At 33.6% G+C, this 26,612-nt stretch overlaps 1 protein-coding gene across 1 annotated transcript; it reads left to right on the forward strand.

The window, feature by feature from the left end:
- The first annotated feature begins 18,759 nt into the window (after positions 1-18,759).
- Positions 18,760-19,884, forward strand: LOC112758809 (pectinesterase inhibitor 6). The gene has a single exon (XM_025807580.3). The coding sequence runs from the start codon at positions 18,870-18,872 to the stop codon at positions 19,524-19,526; it is 657 nt and encodes a 218-aa protein (XP_025663365.1). The 5' UTR covers positions 18,760-18,869; the 3' UTR covers positions 19,527-19,884.
- Positions 19,885-26,612: the final 6,728 nt, after the last annotated feature.

Genomic DNA, 26,612 nt, shown 5'->3' on the forward strand with positions numbered 1-26,612 from the left:
ATGACTGACGCGACCGCGCGCCTTAAAACAGAACGCACATGACGCGGTCGCATAACTGACGCGACCGCGTGGAGAGGAAAAGCTCCAGATGACGCGATCGCGTGACCCACGCAGACGCGTGACAGGGGCCATGTATCAGAATTTACAGAATGCACCCCCAGCGAATTCTGAAGCCCTTTTTGGCCCAAATCCAAGTACAGACAGCATAGACCAGAGGTTATAAAGTGTGGGAATGCATCCATTCAAAGGAGAGCTCGCATATTTTACTTTTCAATGATTTAGATTTAGTTGAGAGGGAGATCTTCTCTCTCTCTCTTTTAGGATTTAGGATTTCTTCTTATTTTTAAGAGTAACTCTGGATCCAGGTTTTAATGTTCTTTTATTTTAGTTTTACTTCTATTTATTTATTCCAACATTTGAATTGATTATTATAATTTGATTTATGAATTATTCCATGTCACAGGCAGTTATTTGAATTAATGATATTTGAAGTATTTTCAGTTTATGATTATTCTCTTTGATTTAAGTTACCATTGCTTCCCATCTAAGGATATTCTTATTATTTTAGCAATTTTACTTTTTCTCCTTTTGGTTCTGGTTAAGGATTCAGTAACTCAACAGTTATTAAACTCAACATAATTGATAATCGTTATCTTGCTAATTGAGTTGAACTTAAATAATCCCAACCTTTTCTTAGGAAATAATTAGGATTCAAAGGTCAATTTAATTAGTCCCTTGACTTTCCTTTGCCCTGGTAAAGGATAACTAAGTGGAATTAAGATACAACTTTCATTGTTGTTGAGAGGGATAACCAAGTTGGACTTCTAATTTCCCTTATCTTGCCAAAAGTTGTTTTACAGCTATTATTTATTTTTAATTGCCATTTAATTCACTCTTCATTTAAATTACTTGCTTCTCACCTTCTAAACCCCGGTTACAACCTTTATAACCAATAATAAGAACATACTTCCTCGCAGTTCCTTGAGAAGACGACCCGAGGTTTGAATACTCGGTTAACAATTTTTAAGGGGTTTGTTACGTGTGACACCCAAAACATTTGTAAGAAAGGTTGATTGTTTGGTTTAGTAACTATACTTACAATGAGAGTTTGCTATAACCTCTAAACCATCAATCTTCGGTTCTTCAAAATGGCGCCGTTGCCGGGGAACTGCTAACGTGTGCCTTATTATTGGTTATTGTAAATATTTTTCTTTTGCTTGTTTATTTATTTTTGTTTTTCCTTTTTATCTTTATTTGCTACTATGAACTCTCACCCCTCTCACTTTGAGTTTGGTTCTAATATTGTTAAAGGAAATAGAAGTTACAGCAGGAATGTGTATCAAGGTCAGACCAATCAAGGATGGATGGAACCAAGAGGATCTAATCAACCCTTTTGGCAGCAACACCCTCCGAGATATCCTGGACAAAGACCATTCTACCGTGCATACCCAGCTGAAAGACATGGTGGACAACCTTGTAACTACCAACAAGCCCCACCCCGTGCATATGAACCATCCTTTCAACATAACCTCGAACCACCACACTCACAAGCTTCTCTTCACCATTCGCCATCATATGATCCTTCCTTACCCCAATACTAATCCAATTATTCCCAATCATCACCACTTTCCTTTGTATCATGTCCAAGTCTGGCAAACCGCGAAGCAGAGGATCGCCTAAAAGAAACAGTAATTAAATTTCAAACAACCATTCAACAACTGAAGCAAGCACTAATTCAATGGGCCACTAGGTGCTCAAATATACAAGGATCAACCACAGCCCCATGTGGACAGCCCGATGAAGAGCGTAGCATGAAAGAAATACTAGAGACTCCAGTGGACAAGACAGAGAATGAATTCATACTAGAACAAGTGGAAGAAGCTGTCATTGTTCAAGAAGAAGAATTGGTTGAAGATCTAGGAGATGCTGAACTTCCTTGGGAATCCAGAATTGAGGAAAGCTCCGTCCAAGATGCTACAGTTGATGTTAAGGAAGATACCATACAATCTCCAAGGCAAGTTGTTTACGAAGAATCAGACGGAATAATCCAAGAAGCAAATTTCCTTGATGATGATAGTCACAAGTCTAGTTCTCCTAGTGATGAACTTGCGTCCGCAAGTGAATTCTCTGAGATCGAAGAATTTTCCCCAAGTGAATATGAAGATGATGCGGAGGTAGATTTCTCTCAACCTCCAATCTACGACTCAAGTGATGAAGAAGACACCGAAGACTTTGACCAGGACACAGATACAATTGAAGATCTTTGCAAAGAAGTGGAAGAATTCACAGAAGAGCACAAGGAAACAGAACTTGCAAAACCACCAAAAACACCTATCCCAAGGCCATTACCACCTAATACAAGCTTCAAGTGGGTACAATCCTTAACTTATAATTTTACTTATTCACTTGAATATGGTTTGCTCGAAACAGATGGCCAACTTAGAGCTCTCTGCGGCTTTAAGAGTAAGAGGGAATTGGCTCGTACTCAGAGCTGGTGCACCAGGTTCAATAAGGTTCCACGCTTCACCTCGAAGTACACGGATTGGTATCATGCTCAATTGCATGGATCACGGAATACGTTTGGTCACCACGGTGAGATTCTACTTTTTAACCCGCCCGAATGGAAAGTTACAAATCAAAACGGAGGCGGATCTAAAAACACAGCTTGGGATCATGGATTATATCCTGACATTCGTCATCCAGGGAGGCTGAATATCTGTTTGAAGCTGCTCAGAAGCTTTACATGCCTAGTTTGGGACCCCGGAGGCTATTGGCATTCCAAGCACTGGTGGAAATTTTGGACGAATTTAAACATAAGCCACCATAACAGGATACTCTTCCAATGTCCAACTTAAGGACTTTAACTAAAAGTGCTAGGTGGGAGACAACCCACCATGGTATGGTCGCTTCTTTCTCAATCTATTTCTTGTTTATTGTTTTCAATTTACTTTTTTTTTTTATTTTAACATTAACCTAGAATCATGCATAGCATTCATGTTAATCACTGCATCCTGCATTTTTCAGTTAAAAAAAAAAGGGGGCACGACGCGACCGCATGCCCCATGCGATCGCATCATATCGCGGAAAACACCACCCGCGCGACCGCGTGACCCACGCGGCCGCGTGATATATATATCGGCGTAAGGATCCAACGAACAGAAAGTTAGGCTGGAATCGTGCGGCCCCTGTGCGTTTCGCACAAATTGGCCCACGCGATCGCATGCCCCATGCGACCGCGTCACTTGCACAATACCAATCCCACGCGACCGCGTGAGCAACGCGATCGCGTCGCATGGATTGCACATCACCCCAAAAGGAGACAGAGAGTTGAGCTAAAACGGCGCTGGAGTCGTGCGTTTAGCACAAATTCCAGTGATGCGATCGCGCGACTCACGTGATCGCGTCACCCTTCTTCCCCCCTCTCATGCGATCACGCACCCCACGCGATCGCTTCACTCCCATTTTCGTCCCAACCACGCGACCGCGTGCCCCACGCGGCCGCGTGGATTCGAAAATATAACCCCCCAGCCCGCGAACCCTATCAGTCGCGAGCCCCCCAACCCTCTTCTCCCTCTCTGCTCCCTCTCCCTCTAACCACCACCCAGCACCACCCAGCCGCCACCGCCGCCACCCCGTACGCCGCCGCCCCAACCCCCTCCCCTTCTCTCTTCTTTCTTCTTCCTCTCTCCTCCCCTCTCCACCACAACCACCTCCGCGAGCGCCACCCAGCCACCGCCGGTCATCCAGCCGCACCCCCCTCTCCGCCACCCACCCCCTTCAGCCAGCAACAACCACCCCCTTCCCTTCCCCTATCCTCTTCCTCTCTCACTAACCCTAACACCTCCCTCCGCCACTACCCCCTCAGCCGCCACCGCGACGCCGTGCAGCACCACCGCGCCGGACGCCGCCGCAGCCACCTTCTTCCCTGTTCCACCCCTTCCGCTTACCAGGTTCCGCAACACGCAACCCTTTTTATCCGTTCGTCACTTTTCTGTATTTTTTATTCCGTTTATGTTCTTGATTAGGATAGCTAGACTTGCATGTTGTAGTGGATTTTTAGGTTGTTAGGTAGCTTAGGCTGTGGTTAGTGGATCTAGGTCTGTTTACTTGTACTGTTCTTACTTATGTTTTATCCTATGTGCAAATATGTTGCTACTATAATCATGTTTCATATGCTGCTTTCTTGTATGTTGCTGCTGTTTACATTGAGTTTTTATGTTTATTTTATATCTATGTACATGCAGCTTGATTTTTTAATTCATATGAACTAATATGATTGCTGTTTATTTTCCGGGACAATCCAATTTTAGCCGGAATGCTGCCCAAATTTTTTTTTTAAAATTGTTTTCATTCATGTTTTGGTTTGGCATTTCTGAAATCTGTTTTACTCTGCTTTACCCAAACCATTACATGAATGCTATGGCAGACTTTCTTATCCTCTTTGATTTCCTGGTTCATAACCTGCATTTATGATTCACTGATTCCAATCTCTGATTTCTTTATTTCTTTTCGAATCAGCATCACCTTGTTTTCTTTATTCGATTATGAGTACTTCTATTCTTACCTGTGAATCCTTGTTATATGGAATTTTTTTTCTATGCCACTTACTTTCCTAACTCACTAATTTTAATTTACTAATTTCTTTTTAACCATACTAACTCTTTTGATCTCTTTTCTAATTATTTTCACTTTCCTCTAACTTTCTAACCATGGCATATTGCTTATTTTCTTTCCATTTAACATTAATTCAATCACATTTCAATTACTCATTTTCCTTATTCTATTTCTCCCTTACCGCTTTGAGTTTCCTTTGTTTAATTGCCTATTTGCTTTCCTATTTTTTTTATCCATTTTCTGGTTTTCTGTTTTTCAGGATGTCTGCCTCACAAAGGAAAGGCAAAGGCAAGGCTACTGGCAAGTGCAAGAGAGGAGATTCCTCCCAGTCCATCATTGCTCTAATGCACGATTCCTCATGGCGGGAGAAGAACTTCACACAGCAGGAAAAAGCTGACCAGCTGCTCCCTTCGACTGATCCTATAAAATTTGCAAACCGGTACTGTGAGCTGATGTACCCGACTTTTGCAAACTCCAGAAATCTATACCTGGAACGTACCTTGAAGATTCCAGAAGCCCTCCAGCAATACACTACTGAGCAAATCAAGCAACGAGGCTGGTTCTTTCTGGAGAGACCACTGACAGAGGTCAATGCATCTTGGGTCCGGGAATTCTATTGCAATTACTACCTTACTACCCTAGATGCAGTGAACCTGGGGGGAAAGCAAATTCTGGTCACTGAGGAGGCCATAGAGACCATTCTCCAGCTCCCAGCCAAGTCCGATCAGCCAGATGGTTTTGCACAGGCTGAGGAGGACATGGGCCAGATGCAGTTTGACTGGGACGCCGTGAAGGCACGGAGAGCTCTCGACCCTGCTGTTCCTTGGGAGATGGGTCAGAACACCACTATGCCTAGAGGGATCAAGAGAGTGTACTTAAATGATAAGGCTCGACTATGGCATCAGATCTTGAGTAATTTTGTGATGCCGAGTACTCACGAGACGGAGATCCCGGCTACCATGATCACCCTCCTTTGGTGTGTGCTGGAGGGTAAGGACCTTTATCTGCCACGTTTCATTCGGCACTATATGGCCAGGGTCCATGTCCGAGGCACCCTCCCCTTTCCTTATCTGGTTACACGGCTAGGCCGTTAGGCTGATGTACCTTGGGAGGATGCCGATGAGCGACCACCAGCAGCGGACTGCAGGAAGCTCATCCCTCACAGCAGGAACTTCCTTGCTTTGGGCTACAGACCACCATCTGTCACTGCTACTGATGAGATAGCCCCTCCATCTGCTGGACCCTCTTCATCCACAGCTGCCCCAGCTGCCCCTGCTGCCACCACTGCACCTCCACCCGCCTCTGAGCCGATTTATCGCCTCGTGCACCGTCTATTCCGCCAGCTCGATCAGATGGAGCACCGTAACAGGCGCCGGTATGAGAGATTGGAGCACCGCAGCAGGAGACGCTATTCCCATCTGAAGCTGATGATCATACAGGGCGCCGACATCCCCTCCGAGCCCGACACACCATCTGAGCCATCAGAGGAGGAGGAGGATGAGCACGAGGAGGAGCCTCATTCCCATGCGGAGACTCATCAGCAGGCAGGCACAGAGCACGCTACACCACAGCAGGAGGCCCCACATCAACTTGAGGCTGCAGATCTGGAGATCCCGATCCAGTCAGTCCCCCCTCTACAGCAGCCAGACTCTCCGCCCACCACCGCCACAGAGACCCCAGCTACCATCCCTACCAGTGATGACACTCCAATGCTTTATTTTAAGTGTGGGGAGGTCGCCATCTCTGGCGTTTATTTTGGTGAACTACTACATACTTTTTCTTTTATTTTGGATATTTTTTCTGTATTTTTATCTTTTTCTTTTATTGTTATTTTCTGAGTACTCATACATTGCTACTTGTGTATTTTACTCTATTTTCTGCATTTTGCATTTTTTGTTCATATTTTAGTTATTTAGTTCATTTTAGTTTAGTTTGCAATTCTGATTTATTAGTGGATTAATTAGTATAGTTTACCCTTTTTAGCATAAGATAGTATAGTTTAAATTGAAAAATATAAAAAGGAAGTAAGCTAGGAAATTGAACATAACAGATTTAAATCCACAAAACTTGTATATAGCATTACATGATGTAGTTAAGCTGACAATATTTCATCAAGGAGGAACATTAAAACTTTAAAAGCTACCCTAAATAATTTTTTTATGAGAATAATGGGAATTTTTAACTAAACCTGCATACAATATATAAATGACATATGATGATTGAGTTAGAGAACACACAGCTTGTGAGTTTTGAGCTTAAACTGTATGGTTGCATTCAAACCATAATTTCATTTCTGTGTGTTACATTTCTTTTTATTCTGATGTTCTTTCCTTTGCTTTAATCTATATGTCCAATTATAGAATATAGAATAGATACATACCAAGAGAATGATTGAGGCCATCAATTGATTTTAGCTCACTCACCCCAAATTAGCCTACCTCTTACATCACCCTTGTTAGCCCCCTTGAGCCTTTTAAAACCCCTTTATTCTATTTAGCCAAATTACTAGCCTTAAGCAGAAAATCAAAAGAAAATCCCAAGTGAATCCTTGGTTAGCTTAAGATAGAAAATTATAAATAGAGTGGAATGTGGGAAACCTTTTGGGAACATGGATGATAGAAACAAAAGGTAGAAAAGTTAAAAGGAATAAAATAAAATTTGGGAAGCATGCTCATGAGAAAATCTAAGTGATTCAATTACCATGTGCATTAAAAAAAAAAGGAGAAAGTTATTTTTTTTCAGCATTTGAATAAAAGGGGATACAAAAGAAATTCCCCAATGCAAAATAAAAACAATGCACATGGGATAAAAATAAAAGAGTGAAACATGAGCATGTAACAATAAGTGGGATAATATGGGAGAATAGGTAAAGAAGTTTTATCTTGCTAGAAACGTATGTTAGGTGAGATCTTAGTCTAATTAAGGATTCGCTTATTAGCTCACTTAACCCTATACATAAATCCTTACCTTTACCTTGGCCCCATTACAACCTTAATTAAAGACCTCATGACTTTTTGGTATGACTATATTCTATAATTGTTGATTGGTTAGATGAAGAACAAAGCTATAGAAATTAAGAATAAAAAAAGAAAGATGGAGCGAATAAACCCAATAAACACTGAGTGACTAGAGAGTAAACACAAAACCCAGTAAGGGTTCAATAACTCATCAACATATATCTGTACTTAATTTACTAATTGGTTTGCAAGTTTGTACAATGTTTTCTTTCCCATCTCATTTGCTAAAATGCTTTATTATTTAAGGGTTGGCTATATATATACATGACTCCTTGAGAACGTGGATTAACTTGACTACATGTAAGCTTTATATATGAGTGAATAAATTAGAGTTGCATGATGCATCATTCATTTAGGTAGTTGCATTTAGCATAGGTTGCATTTCATAACATTCCATCACTTTAAACCTTAATTATTTACCTTGGATTTAGCATGAGGACATGCTAGTGTTTAAGTGTGGGGAGGTTGATAAACCCATATTTCATGAGTTCTTTTGTGCTTAATTAGAATGATTTATTCAACTCTTCACCTACTTATTCACATTAATTGCATGGTTTTACCTTCCCTTCCTTATTATGTCATATTGTGAAAAACATGTTTCCTAAGCTTTAAAATTAATTAATTTAATTACCTTTATTTCCATTCGATGCCGTGATTAGTGTGTTGAGTAGTTTCAGATTTTCTAAGGCAGAATGACTTAAAGGATGAAAAAGGAAACATATTAAAATGGAAGGAGGAAGCAAAACGGAGCCAAGCACGAATCAGCAGCGACGTGGCCGCATGACTGACGCGACCGCGCGCCTTAAAGCAGAACGCACATGACGCGGTCGCATAACTGACGCGACCGCGTGGAGAGAAAAAGCTCCAGATGACGCGACCGCGTGACCCACGCGGACGCGTGACATGGGCCACGTATCAGAATTTACAGAATGCGCCCCCAGCGAATTCTGAAGCCCTTTTTGGCCCAAATCCAAGTACAGACAGCATAGACCAGAGGTTATAAAGTGTGGGAATGCATCCATTCAAAGAAGAGCTCACATATTTTACTTTTCAATGATTTAGATTTAGTTGAGAGGGAGATCTTCTCTCTCTCTTTTAGGATTTATGATTTCTTCTTGTTTTTAAGAGTAACTCTGGATCCAGGTTTTAATGTTCTTTTATTTTAGTTTTACTTCTATTTATTTATTCCAACATTTGAATTGATTATTATAATTTGATTTATGAATTATTCCATGTCACAGACAGTTATTTGAATTAATGATATTTGAGGTATTTTCAGTTTATGATTATTCTCTTTGATTTAAGTTACCATTGCTTCCCATCTAAGGATATTCTTATTATTTCAGCAATTTTACTTTTTCCCCTTTTGGTTCTGGTTAAGGATTCAGTAACTCAACAGTTATTAAACTCAACATAATTGATAATCGTTATCTTGCTAATTGAGCTGAACTTAAATAATTCTAACCTTTTCTTAGGAAATAATTAGGATTCAAAGGTCAATTTAATTAGTCCCTTGACTTTCTTTGCCCTGGTAAAGGATAACTAAGTGGAATTAAGATACAACTTTCATTGTTGTTGAGAGGGATAACCAAGTTGGACTTCTAATTTCCCTTATCTTGCCAAAAGTTATTTTACAGCTATTATTTATTTTTAATTGCCATTTAATTCACTCGTCATTTAAATTACTTGCTTCTCACCTTCTAAACCCCGGTTACAACCTTTATAACCAATAATAAGAACATACTTCCTCGCAGTTCCTTGAGAAGACGACCCGAGGTTTGAATACTTGGTTAACAATTTTTAAGAGGTTTGTTACGTGTGACACCCAAAACGTTTGTAAGAAAGGTTGATTGTTTGGTTTAGTAACTATACTTACAACGAGAGTTTGCTATAACCTCTAAACCATCAATCTTCGGTTCTTCACCGCCAAATACGACAACCGAACTCTTGTAGAGGATGTTGGCCACCCTCTTTAAAATATCAGTCTTTATGTTTTGATAGAGCTTGTACTGTAGTTCTGCGAACGTTATAGTGCAAGAAACCACAAATAAAATTATATTCTCACACACAAAACTCACCCCCTCATATGTATTTCTTATGATCTCATCGTTGTGGTAAACCACTATATTTGCAGTGTCCTCCATCGCATCAATTCTAGAGGAAAACACCTCTCTCACAATGAAGCAAAATAGTTACGAGTTTTAGTTTTTATAGGCAGAAGACTCACCTCGCAGATTATGTGTTGCAACGCCATCCAACCAGCATCTGCCACGTGTACAACACGCAGAATGCGAGTTGTTTGCCATGCTTCCACGTGTCAAACACAGATGGTACATGTTGCATTTGATTTGGACAAGTGTCCAATACGTTGGGTGCGTCCCGAGTCAGCACATTACTTGCGTGTTGTGCATGCACCTCTACAACATCCACCCATCTGTATATACACCAAAAACTTTCATTTTTAGCAAAAATACACCTCTTTATTCCATATTAAAATTCTTTAGCCCATATATATATATATATCGAACATATTTCATCAAATTTAGATCTTCTAAAATGAGAAAATTAGTAAAATGGTAAAATGAGGAATTAATCATTATTAATTTTGTAACTTTTATAATATTTGTGTTCTATTATTTTAATTTAAGAGAAATTAACTCTTCATTTTATTCATTCAGACTGTGTTTGGAAGCCTGAGACTTGAACTAAAATTTCAGTCTCCATCTCCAAAATTTCAATCCCTTCAATACCTCCAAAAAGTGAAAACACAGAGGACTAAAATTTTTGAAAACGGAATCTGAAACTTTAATAATATTTTATTCCTAAAATATTTTTATCCCACCTCTCACACATTCTTTTTTCTCACTCCCTTTTTCAACACACCGTCACTCATCATCATTACTGTTAGCCTCCATCTGTCACTTTTCTTCATCACCGACCACCCCTCCAATCAGCGCCAAAACCAGAACCAGCGACGCACAGAACGAGTGAGGTGCAGTTCAAGAGTTTGTACCATCATTGAAGAGCCCTAGTGGAAGCTGCTGTCTTGTCGTTGCCACCACGACCACCACAACCTCGTGGTTCGTGTATCGCCGCTTTTGTGGCCTCGGCATTGCCAGATCAGTTAAGCAGAACCAGCCAGAAACTCGCCCAAGTTCGTGCGCCATTGTCGTCTCTTCTTGCCCTCAATATTGCTGTTGTTTGCTCGCCGACGTCGCCATCTCGCCTCCATGGCTGCTTGCCATGTTCTTGGTGATTGTGAGTCCCCTTGATAAACCCCAGTTTGAGGGTTTATATTGTGTAGAATTTGGTGGGTTTTATCAATATTTTTCACACTTATTCATACAAATTGCATGTGTTTGTGAATTTCTCCTAATTTGTGCTTAAGAGTGAAAACATGCTTTTTAGCCCTTTAAATTGCTAATTTTAATTCACTTTAATTCCATTCGATACCTTGATATGTTTGTTAAGTGATTTCAGGTTTAGAAGGCAAAGATTGGGTTGAAGAAATGAAGAAAAAGCATGCAAAAATGGAGAATTCATGAAGAAATGAGATTTTGGTAATCTGTCCAGCGACGCGCGCGCGTCATTCACGCGTATGCATGACACTGGTCACGTGACTTCATTAAGGCTGCGTTTGTTTTTGGAGACAGGACACGACACTAAGACAAAGACAATAGAATGGGGACATTAAAAATTATTTTTTGTGTATTGTGTTTGAATACGATGGACAAGACACTAATGTAATGTCCTGTGTTACGTTTGGATAGACATGGATAGAACTAAGATATTATGCGAAATGACTAAAATAGTCATGTGATTCCAAATTTTTTATATCAAGTATAAATTAATTTAATAAAAATAAGAGTAAGCAAGAGTACAGAAAATTACAAGAAGAATTGATTTATAAACCAATAAGATAAAAATGGTATTAAAGTAACAAAATTAAGAATAAATAAAGTAACATAAAGTAGAAAAGTGAATTAACTCTCCATTAATACAGCATGCCATAGAGAAAAGAATGAACGATAAAAAGGAATAAATTAATTATACAGTCAAGTAAGAAATTCTACCAAAAAAAGAGGGTATCTGAAAAAAAAAAGAACGCAGAGAAAGAAGACTACGATGTAGAAAAGAAGTTAAAATTAGGAAAAATAAGAAGGGATAATAGTAGAATAATAAAAAAATATCTATGGATAGAAAGGGAAAAAATTTTGATAAAAATGTCCGTGTCCACCTTCTCAAATCCCGTATCCATTATTATCCTTCGTAAAAGAGTGGACACAAAAATATAAAATATTGTCCTGGAGACAATGTGTTCCGTGTCCATGTCTTTGCCTCCAAATACGTTTTAAATATTTGTTGTCCATGTCTTTGTGTCTTGTCTCCGAAAACAAACATTACCTAAAGGAACACGCTGGGGGCGATTTCTGAGCTCAAGGAGGCCCAAATCCAACTCATTTCTGATGCTTTTGAACCCAAGAATTGGAGGGGAATGAACCAAGTAGTCATAATTTAGTTTTTCATCATGTTTTAGGTTAGAATTTTAGAGAGAGAAGTTCTCTCTTCTCTCTAGAATTTAGGGTAGTTTAGGTCAAATTTTCTTAGATTTGAGTTTTAATCCTTGTTTTAGTTCAATTCCCTTTACATTCCTATGTTCTATTGTCTTAATCTTCTTAGCTTTCCTTGTTAATTTCTTATTTTGCTCTCTTTTATGTTTATGAACGCTTATTGGATTTGGATTTCTTTTAATGCAATTTATGTTCTCATGAGTATTATTGCTTTTTTTAGTTGTTATTGCTAATTTCTTGCAATTGGTAGTTGTTAGATTTTATTATTGTTGCAATTTTATCATGCTTTCTTTTTGTACCTTCCAAGCGTTTGATAAAATGCTTGGTTGGATTTTAGTGTAGAATTTTATACTCTTGACCTAGGCTAAGAGAATTGAATGACCTTGAGTCATTGTGTCTAATTGAATTGATGATTTGGGTCCCTTGTTGATTAATTTGATGTCCATTGACACTAACCTATTATTAAGCTAATTAATGGCTAGGTTGGAACTTATGGTTGATGTTGATCACGCCTATTTGACGTACTTCAAGTATAGAAGTAGACTTGATGGGTTGGTCCCTCATAATTGTCAATATTTGGTTGTTAGATAAGGACTGTGATCTCAATTTCTATGCCTTAGCCAAGAGTTCTTTTTGCCATCTAATTTCCATTTTTGTTACTTTAATTGCTTTTCATTTAATTTCTTGCATGCTTATTTACTTTCTTGCAATTTACATTTCTTGCTTATTTCAACCAAAACCCCGAGTTCCTTTATAGCTAATAATTGAGCACTTCATTGTAATTCCTTGTGAGACGACCCGAGGTTTAAATACTCTTGGTTTTTATTGAGGTTTGTACTTGTGACAACCATATTAAAACTTTGATTGAGAATTATTTGTCGGTTAGGAACTATACTTCAATAGAATTATTTGTGTGAAATTTCTAACTGACGAAAATCTTCTTTCACCCCTGTTCCCTCTTTTCCAATTTTTCTGTTACAATTTCTTGCCTTACCTAATTAATTACTTTGCCAGCTTGCTATAATTTTAATAACAAAGTTGATTTAGGTTTTAAAGTTTTGATAAGCTAATCAATTTTTTATTTTGTTATTACTATGATTGTTATAAAATTGATTTAGGTGTAGTTGTTGTTGTGATTGTTGTTGTTGCTATTGCTGATTTGCTGTAATTGTTGTTGTTGCTGTTGATTTTTGGTGGACTTTTTCGTCATAGATAAAGTCGACGCCGAGGAAGAGAGTGGCGTCGGTGAGAGACTAGAATTTGGAAATGAGAAAGGGAAAAGGGAAAGAAAACTAAGATTCTATTTTTTGTTTTTAATTTTTTCATTTAATATAATAAGGATAATTTAGTCATTTTATGTATTTTAATTTTTTACTTTTATCTCAAATCAAGCAGAATATTTGAGACATAACTCAGTTTTTTATATTTTCACTAATTACAATACTAAAATTTATTTTAGTCTTTATCTTTCGATCTCTCTTCCAAATGCTACTTTATTAACGGGCTCATTTTAGAGGATCTTAACTCTATTTCATCCATCAAATGAGGAAAAATTCAATTTCAAATGTATTAATAAATCCAAAAAGAGTTTAATTATTGTGATACAATTTTTTTCAAAAATTTAAACGGATAGGAAGAGACACTAAATGATTATATCTACAACACGTTTTCTTACGCAAGAATTTTTTTTGAGTTTGTGAATATCATGTTATAATATTACTCCAAAAAATTTAAGATGATAGAATGAAGTATATAAAAGATTATATCTTTAACTCATCTTTTTACAGAAAGAGTTTCATGAAATCACTTCTCCCAAAAAATTAAAATATTAGAAGAAGACACATCTATCTAATATACTCTCTTAAACAAGATTTTATTTATTTATTTAAATTTTTGTGTAATTTTTTTTTCTTTTTTTTTAATTTACAAAAGGGTATATTATAATTTTCGCATCTCTTAAGAATACAATCTTTAAAAGATTTAAAGGTGCAAGATATCTCTCACCTCATGAGCTAACTTGTGAAGTTGAGTTACTTTCATTCAATCTCAATTATAATACAGTATCAAAACCTATCTCATCTAATGTTATTAGGCCACTCACTTGCAATGTTTGTATTCCATATGATGATTTCTAAACGTGATAAAGAATTTATAAATATAAGACATCCTTCGTCTTATACACTAACTTTTGAAGTTAAATTAGATACACTCAAACGCAATTCTAAACATATATTATCAATAAATTTAAAAGTACTTACATAATTTCTTTCTATTCATTGCAATATTAAATTTAAAATCCAAATCCAATTCTATATATCAAAGTGACAAGCCAACAAGAAAAGGCAGGCAGAAAATAAAACTAAATGAGTTTATAAGATGTATCTTATAACACATTTCTGATAAAATTGTCCCAAGAAGTAGAAGACTTTGCCTCTTTAATCTTTATCGCTGTTCTCTCTGTATTGTTTATTACGGCATCCTATTCCTTGCATCTACCTTATTACATTTTTAATCACCATATGAAATTATGAATGAATAACAGAGTACAACGTAACATGCATATTGAAACAGAACAGTGTTTCTACTTCACCGTGCATGCCGTTTTCTTTAGAGATTTGAACAACGATTGGAAGTTGGGACTTGCCTTAAAGAAGAGATTTCATTATTTTCCTCATATTATATATATAGCTGATTTAACTGCTCACATGCTTTGCACAGCACATGTACATGTACTACTATATATGCTAAGGGTTCCTTGTTGCTTTAATTTTCAGTTTTATGTTGTGTATGATTATTGCATAGAATTTATCTTTTGTGGGACATATACAAAACTTGATATGTTTTTCAGAGTTCTTCAACACTTGTTTATGGCTTCTACGTTAAGCCTTCGAGTTGGAATAGCCAAAGACATTAATGGGGTTCTTAGAAGATTGCCAACAGCTGAACCTAGTCTTGTAAAATTTTCAATTTCAACTTCGAGATCGAACATGTGTTCTTCAATTCTCTCGATAAAAATGATAATTTTTTATAAATTTCCTTGGGCTACTACGTACTGAACAAGAACAATTCCCATATTTTCCTTCAGCATTATTTCTTGATCATGCATTAGTTGGAATATTTTATTTTTTTTAGAAAACATGCAAAACATTATGGAAAAGTCTAGGGGCAACAACTTTGTTAAATTCTGACCAGCATATAACCAGCAAACAAAATTGAGTCATTGGATGAAATCTTACACTAATCTCACACCATTAAAACCATCATTGATAACTATTTGATGGCTACAAATCACAAAAGTTGCTGGCCTAGCATTCCTCAAATAATATCATGATATATCGCCACCTCAATAAGCTTAAGCCATGGATTTTGCTTTTCTGCACAAAATCATGTGCAGCTAATAATAACGGAAAATTATAGGTAGACAATGAGAATATTAAACAATGTGAATAATGAATATATTGGATGTTTAATTAAATAGGTATGCAGATGATTATGTTCATTATTTTTAATTAGATGGTTATTTCTTTAGATTTGATTTACTCATGCATAGTTAATAATGACTGGATGTTCAATTTGTGTAGATGGTTATTCTAATATTAAGGTTTAAGAAGAATTTTAGGGATGGAGTATTTTTTTATTTTATTTTAGAACTCATTATTCACATTATTTACAAAAGTAATTGTCTACCTAGCAAAACCCAATAATAACCAACTCATTAATGGGGTTTAAAGACTTTGTTAGGTAGACAATAGTTTTTGTAAACAATGGGTTCTAAAATTAACCCAATAAAATAAAAATGAGAAAGTATATAGGGAGCCAATGACTTAGAAAGTATTAGAGATATGATTATTAGTGTTACATTATTCTGTCAAGTTACGCTTTTGGGATGAATGGTTTCAGGACATGGTATTAGAATTTTAGATCAAATTAATTTTTTATAACATGAGATGTTTATTATCCCTGGTATCCGGATGGTTATTCTGGATAGTATAGGTGATGTTCATTTTATTCATAAACCAAAGATTTAGTCTATTTTACACATTGTACGCTTAGGTCATTGGCTCCCTAGCACTACTCAATAAAAATACACTACACTTCTAAATTATCCACCTAAATCTTAATATTAAAATAACCATCTACACACCTAATAAATTAAACATCTAATATATTTATTATTTACATTATTTAATATTTTTATTGACTACTTATATTTTTTCTCAAAAATAACCAACTCAAATAATTTTAGCCCACTAGTACTTGGTAAGACATGTGCTAGTGCAAATCAATATCCAAATTTGCATCTTCCGAGGAAAACGATAAGATTATTTCTCCCTAGCATGCATGTGTTACAACATATAATGGAGTTTATGACCAAATTATAATAACATCTATTACTGGAAAAAGCCAAAAAGGGAGTCATAGTCTTATAGATCGATATTTTGGTTATCAATATCGCATTAATTAAACGATAGCTATATGGACTAATCATAGAATCTAGTTATTTGGCATTTTAGTTAGGTGTGCCTGAAGATCAAATTTTTCTTCTCACCTTCTTTCTTGTGGAAAAGAGTTAAGAGCGAAAAAGACATTATATAATTATAAATTATAAAAAAATTTAAGACCAGCATTTTTATTAAAATATAATTAAAATTTAATCAATAAAAAATAAATAATTTTATATTATTAAAAATATTAATAATAATTAATTAATAATTATAAATCACAAAATTTATTAATTTTTTAGTATTTTTTATAAATTATTTAAGCTGCATTGTTTATAATCAGAGAACAGAGAATATTAGACAAAAATACAGAAATACAAATAGAATATGAGATATAGATAAAAATATTATGTTTATTTTGACAAAAAAAACTTAAAAATATTAACAACGTGATTTATTTTTTATTTTTTTAATTATTTTAATTAATTTTTTATAATTATATATATTTTTTAAAATTTTTAAATAAAAATGAATTAAATATTTATAATTTATTTTAATTTATTATAAATAAAATATAAAAATATTAATTTTTGTATTTCTATTTTTTATATCTTGTTTTAGATGTCTAATCTTGTTTCGTTTTGAGAAGCAAACGCAACATTGGGGAATAGGGATCGTTCGGCTACCGACTCGTCTTCTTCGTCGCGTAATAGTTTCATTTTCGTTATCGTTAAACATTATCATCATGTTCGGCCATTGGCTTCACATAGTATAATTGGAAGTTCGTTCTTTGTAGACCTCGAAATAGTAATAAGAAGACGTTAAGGGCAAATAATGGCAATATGATATTAACATTGTGGTTAGGTGGACCCAATATCGATATGCAAGAAACCTACTTAGCAATGGAGGAAAGAAAATCGTGAAAGTAACATGCTTCAATTTAAGTATGGTAATTTATTATCTCATAAATACTTATTTTTAGATGTTTAACTAATATTATACTGCACGAAAAATATACAATCGTGTATGATTGGGACATATTCATTTTCGCTTCTTATTATTAGTAGTTAAGGTTGATAAAACGATTATGTGTAGTAATTTATTGATCAATGTTTAAATTTTTAAACAAAATTTAAATTTATAATAAATTAGTTTTTAGACAGTTAGATTAAGAATATTATAAAAAAAAATTAGTTACAGATGGTAATTAGTTTATAACAAATATTCAATTATGTTAGATATATATTAAAATCAGTTATTAAAATATTAATGTGTATTTATATTAATATATTCTATGTATTTTATTTATGATGTATGAATACTGACATAGACACGAGACATGACACGATATGGAATACACAAACATACGAATTATAAAATCTTATAAGATACGTGAATGCGACATATATACACAATATAAAGTATTTTTTAAATAGTTACAATGATGTTTTAATTTTTTATTGATATTAAAATATAAAATATTTTTTAAACCGTTTTTAATGTCTTTCTTTAATTATATAAAATATTTAAAATATTTTTTGTTTTAATAAATAATAATATATTATTTTTAAACTCATTTTAAGAATACATGTTAAGAATAATACTGGATATACTAACACGTAATGGTATTTAGGTATATTTAAATGTGTCTGAATTTTTTTTATTAGGACACAATTGGATACGACAGCCAGATGAGTGTCTTATACAAAATGTGTCCAACATGCGCAATTCAAAATTATTAGTGTTCCAGAGTATTTTATATTGATAATTGATTTTGGTATACACGTAGGATAGCCAATTTTTTTTTTATACAAATCACTTGTACGATGGTAACTAAGCGTAATTATCTCTTATTCTTGATCTTTATGATATTGATGAATGAGAAAGTAGAGAAATTTCACAGTAAGAAAGATTGAGTATATCTGATTCTTATCCAGACTAGTGAGGAACTCACATGTTACATACTTTTCTCATCTAGCTATTTCAGTTTACCACACTTTATCCCTTTTTTTAATTGCACTCACTAGCCCCTTGCCTATGCACCAGCTTCTCCCTAGAACAAGTCCAAAAAGTGAAACATAACATGGTACTTTTTAAAGTCCCCACCACCCCTACCTTCTTAAGCCAAATCTCACTATAAAGATACAACAATCTGAGCATTCCTCACTACTCTTTTCTTCATTCTCTTGTTTATAGCACCATACCATATACAAAAGAAAAAAAAAATGGTCATAATATCACGCCTTATGTTACCCCATGCATTATTATTATTGTTCCTTTCATCATTCCTAGCAAGCAGTGGCCAAATGGTGGTTGCAAAAGGGAACAAAAATGGTTATGTTAGAGAAGCTTGCAGTGTAACAAGGTACCAAGACTTGTGTGTTCATTCACTAGCACAATTCTCCAACACTGCGGGAACAAGTCCTAGCAAATGGGCACGTGCTGGGGTATCAGTGACAATAGGCGAGGTAAAGAAAGTTCGAGCATACTTGGCACAGTTGAAAAGAAACGGAGGATTCATAGGAAGAAACAGAGCTGCACTTTCAGATTGTGCTGAGGTTTTTGATGATGCACTTGATGAGCTTCATAGATCACTTGATGTGCTAAGAAAGCTTAGCAAAACCACGTTTAGCACACAAATGGGGGATCTTAATACGTGGATTAGCGCCGCGCTAACCGATGAAGACACTTGCCTTGATGGATTTTCATTTCAAGTCCAAGATGATAATAATAATAATAATCATAACAATAATAAGAAGAAGCAGATCAAGTTGCTGCAGAGGAGGGTCCAGAATGTTTCTTACATAACCAGCAATGCTCTAGCTCTTGTTAACAAGCTTGCTACCACAGGTATTGGAAGCTTTGAACAAGACAAGTCCTGAATTGGGTAACAGATACTTGTGCTACATGTGTAATATATATACATATACTTTTTCTTTATTTTTCTTTGGTTTTTGTCTATATCAAATGGGAACTATAAGAAGAAATAAAGCATAATGTTCTGTTAGCAAAGGTGTTACAGTATATGTTTGAATACTTATTAGTAATTAAGGTTTCAGCAAGAAATATGAATTAGGTGTTGCTTGCTTGTGTAAATATGATCATGATATGAAATTTATCCCACAAGCTGTAAAAATAGTTGAAGATCTTTTACTTAGTAATTCTGTCTTGTGAATTTGTGAATGATTTGACTACTGACTATATGCAACTATGGTATGTTGTTTGTTCTGTTGCTCAAAATGACTCATAAATGGTACTCCTTCTCTCTGTTCTTTTTTTTTTCTTCTCATCTACCAATGTCACTTTTAATATTAATGTAGAATTAATATGATATGAGCAACGATTTAAATATGATGCTTTTGAATTTAAAATGAGTGTCATATTCTAAGATCTTTGATAAGGCAGCTAGAAACTCTCATTAACTCTTGGCCGATGCCTTTGGTGTTGTAATTAAGTGGTCAAACACTCAAACCTTTTAATGTTTTCGGTAATGACTAATGAAATCTTGGACAATCTACTGTAAAGAGGATCAACCACTAAGACCATCCCACCCAAAACAAGTCAAAACAATTCATTATATATAACTTAGTAGTACCTACTAAAGCACAGTACACACCATACCCTAATACACATTTGAAACAAAATATCATTCATAACCTTTTTTTGTTTTGAAAAGAAATGTTTATTTACAGTTTAGATTTCCATTTATGTTGAGCAATATGTATTAAATTCTTAAATTTAAATTTTAGTGGCAATACTTTTTTTTTTCTTTTGGTTGTCTGAAAGAAAGGAACAAGGCAAAAGGGCCAGAAAAAACATAGCAGATTCTCAAGCAAAGTGATTCCATTATTTAAAAATGATTTTTACGTTTAAAATAACATAATTGTTTTTTTTTTTCCCTTTAAAACACTATTAGAAAATCTCTGAAACCTTATGACAAAGTGATCATATATGAATTATAAGTAGCCATTAGGATCGAATCAATACTTAGAAGTTTTAGTAGTATGCAAGAAATTTTAGAGATGAATTAATGACTTAGCAGATATTACCGTGTTTGTTCAATCGCTTTTTTGTTATTTTTAAGGTTAAGTACTGAAATCGTCTCTAAGGTCTGGGGTGAAAATCAAAATCGTCCCGACCTTTTTTTGTTATTAAAATCATCCTCAACGTTACAAAACGTTATAAAATCGTCCTTTTTATTTTATTTTACCAAATTACCCTTATCAATTAATAAAAATAATATTAAAAAATAAAAAAAACCCTCCCCCTCCACCTGCACCCCCACTTCCTTATCTCTTCCCTTTCTTCTCTCCAACTACTGCCATTAACTTCCAACAACCCGTCTCTTCTTCTTCGTCTTCTTTAGGTACTCTCAGCTTCCAGAACATGCTGCAGCAAGTACCACCTCCAAACTACCCTTCTCATCAACATCATCATGCTGTTTTTGTTGCCATCCAAGTGGGACTGAGGCAACAAGCGCATCTTAACAACAACGTGAACAACAAAAACAGGTTGATGAGTAGCAGTAGTAATGATTCATCAAGGGAGGAATGGGTCCAGAGAAGAAGTGATGGTCAAAGAGAACCAATGAACTTAACCCCTTAATTGCCCAAAAATTCAGTAACCATACAAAGAAACAAATAAAAAAGCCAAAATTGATTATCAACTAATTATAAAAACAAACAAACAAGAAGAAGAGAACAAACTTCTCAATTGCTTGAAACTGCGATTGAGTTGTGCCTGATTGATCTGGAGCATCTTGTCACGAGCAAATTAAGAAAAATAGAATTAGAGGCTGACCAAGCAATGAGGGGCAAACTTGGCACTGAATACAAGATAAATTCTGTTATGCAAAAGGGACACTTGGCAGCAAATACGGTTGAGCAGCTGAGGAGAGGCAGCAGAAAGAAATGCTCTAATGCTCGGCTGCGTGACTATGTTTGTTAGGCAACTTTTGGTAATTCAAATTCTCTCTCCTTCTATCATCTCTGTTCCTCCTCTGACAATATTCTTTCTTTCTTCCCTTACCTGCATTCTCTAATCCTATCTTCCTCACTCAGGTACAAATTGCACACGGTTGAAGACACTGATTCGAGCATCATCACTCCCCTTTATTATTCTTGCTCCTTACTTACTTATACTTTCCTTTCATAGACTTTTGTACTCGGTCTGCACTATTTCATTGGTTTTTATACCTGTTTGTTCAGTTGTGTTTTTTTATTATTTTTATAAAATTAATTGTATTTATTTTTTAGTATATTATTCATCCTTTAATTTGTTAATTAAGTTTTTCATCATTTTAATATTATTGTGACCTTATTTATATTATTATTTTTTTAAATAAAATACTAAAAAATTAAAGACTTTTAAATATTAAATTATAAAAATTCACAATAAACATATATCTATTTTATTAAAAATAAATAGTTCAAAAATTAATAGTTATAATATTATTTTAATAAAAAAATAAATATAAAGCAAAATACATATTAGTTATTTACAAAAAAATAAATTATACTTAAATATTATAGATATTTATCTTTATCTTTATCTTTTAAAAATGTTAGATCAAAATATAGATCTAAATTTAAAAATTTTTTCATTGTCCTACAAATAGTGAAAAAGTAAAAAAATAAATTAGTTTTTTTTTTATGATTATTCATGCCGTATAAAATAAATAATAATTATTTTTATTGTCTTAACAATATATAATTGGATATATATATAAAATTATTTTTATATATAGAATTTATGAATGGTTAAATTTTAAAAAATTACGAAAAAGATGAGATTTTAACATTTATAAATATTTTAAAAATAAAAAATTTAAATTGTTTAATAAGTATTTTTAAGACACTATTAAGTTTTAAGTAATATTTATAAAATAATATTACTAATAACTATTTCCTTTCTTTCGATCTCCCAAACTACTCTCTTATTTTTTATTATTTTTAATTCTATTATATTTATTATTAGATTTGAGTTCAAATTTTAAAGAAAATGTACATTTAATGTTTATCGTTGATATTTTATGTTAGATTTATCTTTTTTATTCTAGTCCTAATCTAATCTGTTAGGTTGATATATCATTATACATACAAATCTGAATAGGTATGTTATATGTAACAAATTTTGTCACAAAAAATAATACTTTTTATTCTAATATTGTTGTCTATTTCAAAATTTTTTCTTTTTTATTTATTTTTGTTGACATCATATATAATATAAGTGTCGACTATGCTATTATCATTTACATTCAAGTAGTTAAAAAAAAATAGAGTGAACTATTAAAATAGTATTCGAAATTTTGCATCGCTGACAAAATAAACCTCAAAAGATGCTAACGATAAATAAATAATGCTGACTATGGGTAGGGCAAGGTAGAATAGGGTAGAGTTTAGACTCTATCCTAACCCTACCTGCATTTTAAAATTCTCAATCCTACACTACTCAACCCTACCAACCATACCAGTAAGAAAATCAATTTTTTTAAGCAAATATCAAATTCAATTATTTCATATTTCATACATATTAATAAAATAGAAAATAAAAAATTAAGTTCAAATTAAAATTAAAAACAATAAAATCTTTGAAAAATCAAACATAAAATTACAAATAACATGATCATTAAGTTCTTAATAAAATTAAAATAACACAAACAAAGATAAATATCTTATCACTCTTCTTTTAACTCCAAATTTTTACAGCATTACTCTTTAAATAACAAACATACTAAATTAATAATTTAAATAATTAGCTTAATAGTTGATTTGAGTTTTTACAAAAAGGAAGTCGTGGGTTCAATACCCACTTTGGTTGATTTAGCCAACCCTATCCGATCAGGTTGGGTCGAATTTGGTACTCGTAGATAAGATACATGTTGCCAACCCTACAAATAAGGCCAAAAAATTTAAAAACACGACCAATTTTTACAATTATTATTAGAAAAAAATCTTTTCATCCTTGAATTTTGGTAATTTTTTATTAAGTGAATTTTTTTTAAAAAAAATCAATATCAATGATCAGATTTTTTTGAAAAATAAAAAGAAAATATAGAGATCAAATTTTGTTTCGAATTTTTGTGCACATTCTAAATATTTATTCAAATGCTACCACAAAAATTTAGAAAATATATTTTTTTGTTATTTATAAAACTTATGATATTTATTAGTTCTTTTTGTCGTATTTTTAAATCATTTAGAAACTATTTTGTCGATAACATCTTTTAGGAATCTATTTGTCAGCTACTAAATTTTTCGGATACCAAATTAGTAATTAATCCTAAATTTTATAAGTAATGACATCATGTATAAGTAATAACGTCATGATATATAAAATATGATAAATATTTTTAATAAATTATTTTTCTATTAGCTACTATGTTCTTGTATTTTTTTATTTGTAATTAAGAAAATAATATAAAATAAACTGTAAAAACTTTCTTAGTAATTCTTAATTTTTAAAATATTCATTGATTTAAAAAAATTCTTTTTAAACAAACTTAAATTTTTTATATAATTCTTAATTTTTATTTGTATTTATTTTAAAAAAAGTTCACTGTTAAATTCTTTTCCTACCAAAAAAAAACTTTTATTCTCTTCTTTGATTTTGTATTAATACGATTTAATATTATGTGTAAATGGTCAAATAGGTCAGATACACATATAAATTTTTGTCCGTTGTCTAAATTTATTAAATATTAAATAAAATAAAATATTATTATTTTTAGCATAAATTGAATAAAAAAATAACTTTTAAAATAAAAAATTTAAAATTTTAAAAATAAACAAATAAATATTTATCTATTTAATATATTAATAATATTTTTTTTTCTTGAAGTTACACGTTAGGCAAACTTATTATCTGCAAATATATTAATTTTGTAGGATGATAAATTAAAGACTATAACATTACTTGATGAAGATAAAGCTTAAAAGTAATACCGGCCTCGGATAGTTTCTTCTTTGCTCTTAGCTCCTCATGAGTATTATAGGCATTTGATATTCTCATTAATTATAGTAAGGAGAGAATGGTGAGAATGGTGTTTGCAGTGACAAAAAGAGGCTCTTTTTAGATTCTATAACAAAAGAATAGTAAAAAATTGGAGCAAACACTATGCGAGAGAAAAATTCTAAAAGAAAAAAAATAGTTAAAGATAAAATCACATGCTTTTATTATTAATTTATTATCATCATATATATATATAAAGAAAATTTATAGCGTACAGAGGTTAACATGTAAAGAAATAAAGATATTCGCTTTAGTTAAAGGGTTTGTTGACAAGTGGCATCAAACTTGTTGCAAAGGGGCAGCTTGGCAGAGATGTCTGATGCATTGTTGGGACTGAGCTTTCATGGAACCGTGCTAAGTGGTGAGGAGTTGTAAAGGTCATAATGAACTTTGGTAGTAGGTTCAGTTATGCTGTATGAATAGAGCATAGAGATTGGGCTGTGTGCAGGGCTTGTTAACAGGTTTAGAAAAGAAGTGTTTTAAGATTTTTTATTCCAAAAAGAAGAGTTTTAGGCTTTTAACATTTGAAAGGATACAAGATATAACAGACATGGTAGTTAAGTATGGAAAAACATGATCCTACCAAAATTAGGGCCGTCAAAATGGGCTAAACTTATCGGGTCAGTCCGTTTATCCATTTAAATGTGTGGATTTTACCTCTAAAATTAAGCCCATTTAAATTTTGGGTTAAACGGGCTGAATCTGATTAACCCGAAAAAAATAACGGGTTAAACGGGCTAGCCCCGCGGGCTAAACGGGTGGTCCATTTAATTTTTTTTACATTTTTAGCACTTTTAGCCGATATGTCTTCTGATCCGACATGAAAATCCGACCCATCAATTAAAAAATTATTATTTTAAAAAGTTTTTGACCTAAAAATGGTATTTTTTGTTAAAATATTTTTTAAAAAATAAAATTAAATGATAAACGAGTTGGTCCGTTTAATCCATTGGGCTGACCATAAATGATCCGGACTAGAAAATTCTGACCCACGAATAAAGCGGGTTTAAACGGGTCAGCCCATTTAACCCACGGATTTAACGGACCGGGTCTAAGTGGGCTGGACTAGCCCGTTTGACAGCCCTAACCAAAATAGAAGCCATGAGAATACTAAGCTTAATTTTGATTGTATTCTTCTTGGTGTAGGTAATTTTGTTTAGCAATGATGCTTTAAATGGAGAGAAATACTATTTATAAATAAGGATAAAGTATTATAAAATATATATTAAAATTTAATTTAACTTTTTTATTTTGTAATAAAAAATATTTTTTTGTTTTATTTTGTATAAATTAATTATTATTATTCATACCCTAACCCAAATGCTTAAAGCCAGTCCGCTAAAGAATGAAGGCTCCAATCCAAGAGAGGGTTGGTCTTCACATTTACCCAACCTCTTTAAAGAAGTCGGACATCATCACGGAAGTCTAGCTCTATTTGCCCAAAGCAAGTAACTGCCTCCGTGAATCTCTCCCCTCCGTCTAGAAGAGTAATTTCAACAAGCTCCCAAGATAACGAGAACAGTTACCCACCAATAAAGATGGAACTACTCCGATAAAGGTGGTTAATACTCTACTATAAATACTTTGACACCCGTCAGGTATAATTTATGTTCTAATCTACTAAAAACCTGCCTAAGGTCATTGCTAACTTAAGTGTAAGAACCGAGAATAATTAATCATCTAATTAAATAATTAATATTGCCCAAAATAGGATCCAAAAATTTAGAAAGAGAATTAGAGGATTTAAATATGATTTTTGGACTCAATAGGGCCCCGGTTTGTTTTCTTCCTTCTTATGAATGGTGTGCGAAATATACAATAACGGTTTCTAGAAGGAGCAAACGTTTTAGCTCAATCGAAGGGCGGTCACAAGCAATTCATCTGAGTTTTGTTGATTGTTCTTGGTGATTAGGGTTACGGATTTAAGGTCTCTTGTAATTGAAAATAAATTTGGGAAT

The sequence above is a fragment of the Arachis hypogaea genome, chromosome 16 (genome assembly GCF_003086295.3).
Source record: "Arachis hypogaea cultivar Tifrunner chromosome 16, arahy.Tifrunner.gnm2.J5K5, whole genome shotgun sequence".
Classification (NCBI taxonomy): Eukaryota; Viridiplantae; Streptophyta; class Magnoliopsida; order Fabales; family Fabaceae; genus Arachis; species Arachis hypogaea.

Excerpts from the sequence above, each read along its gene's own strand:
- LOC112758809 (XM_025807580.3), top strand. The coding sequence starts at position 18,870 with ATGGTCATAATATCACGCCTTATGTTACCCCATGCATTATTATTATTG.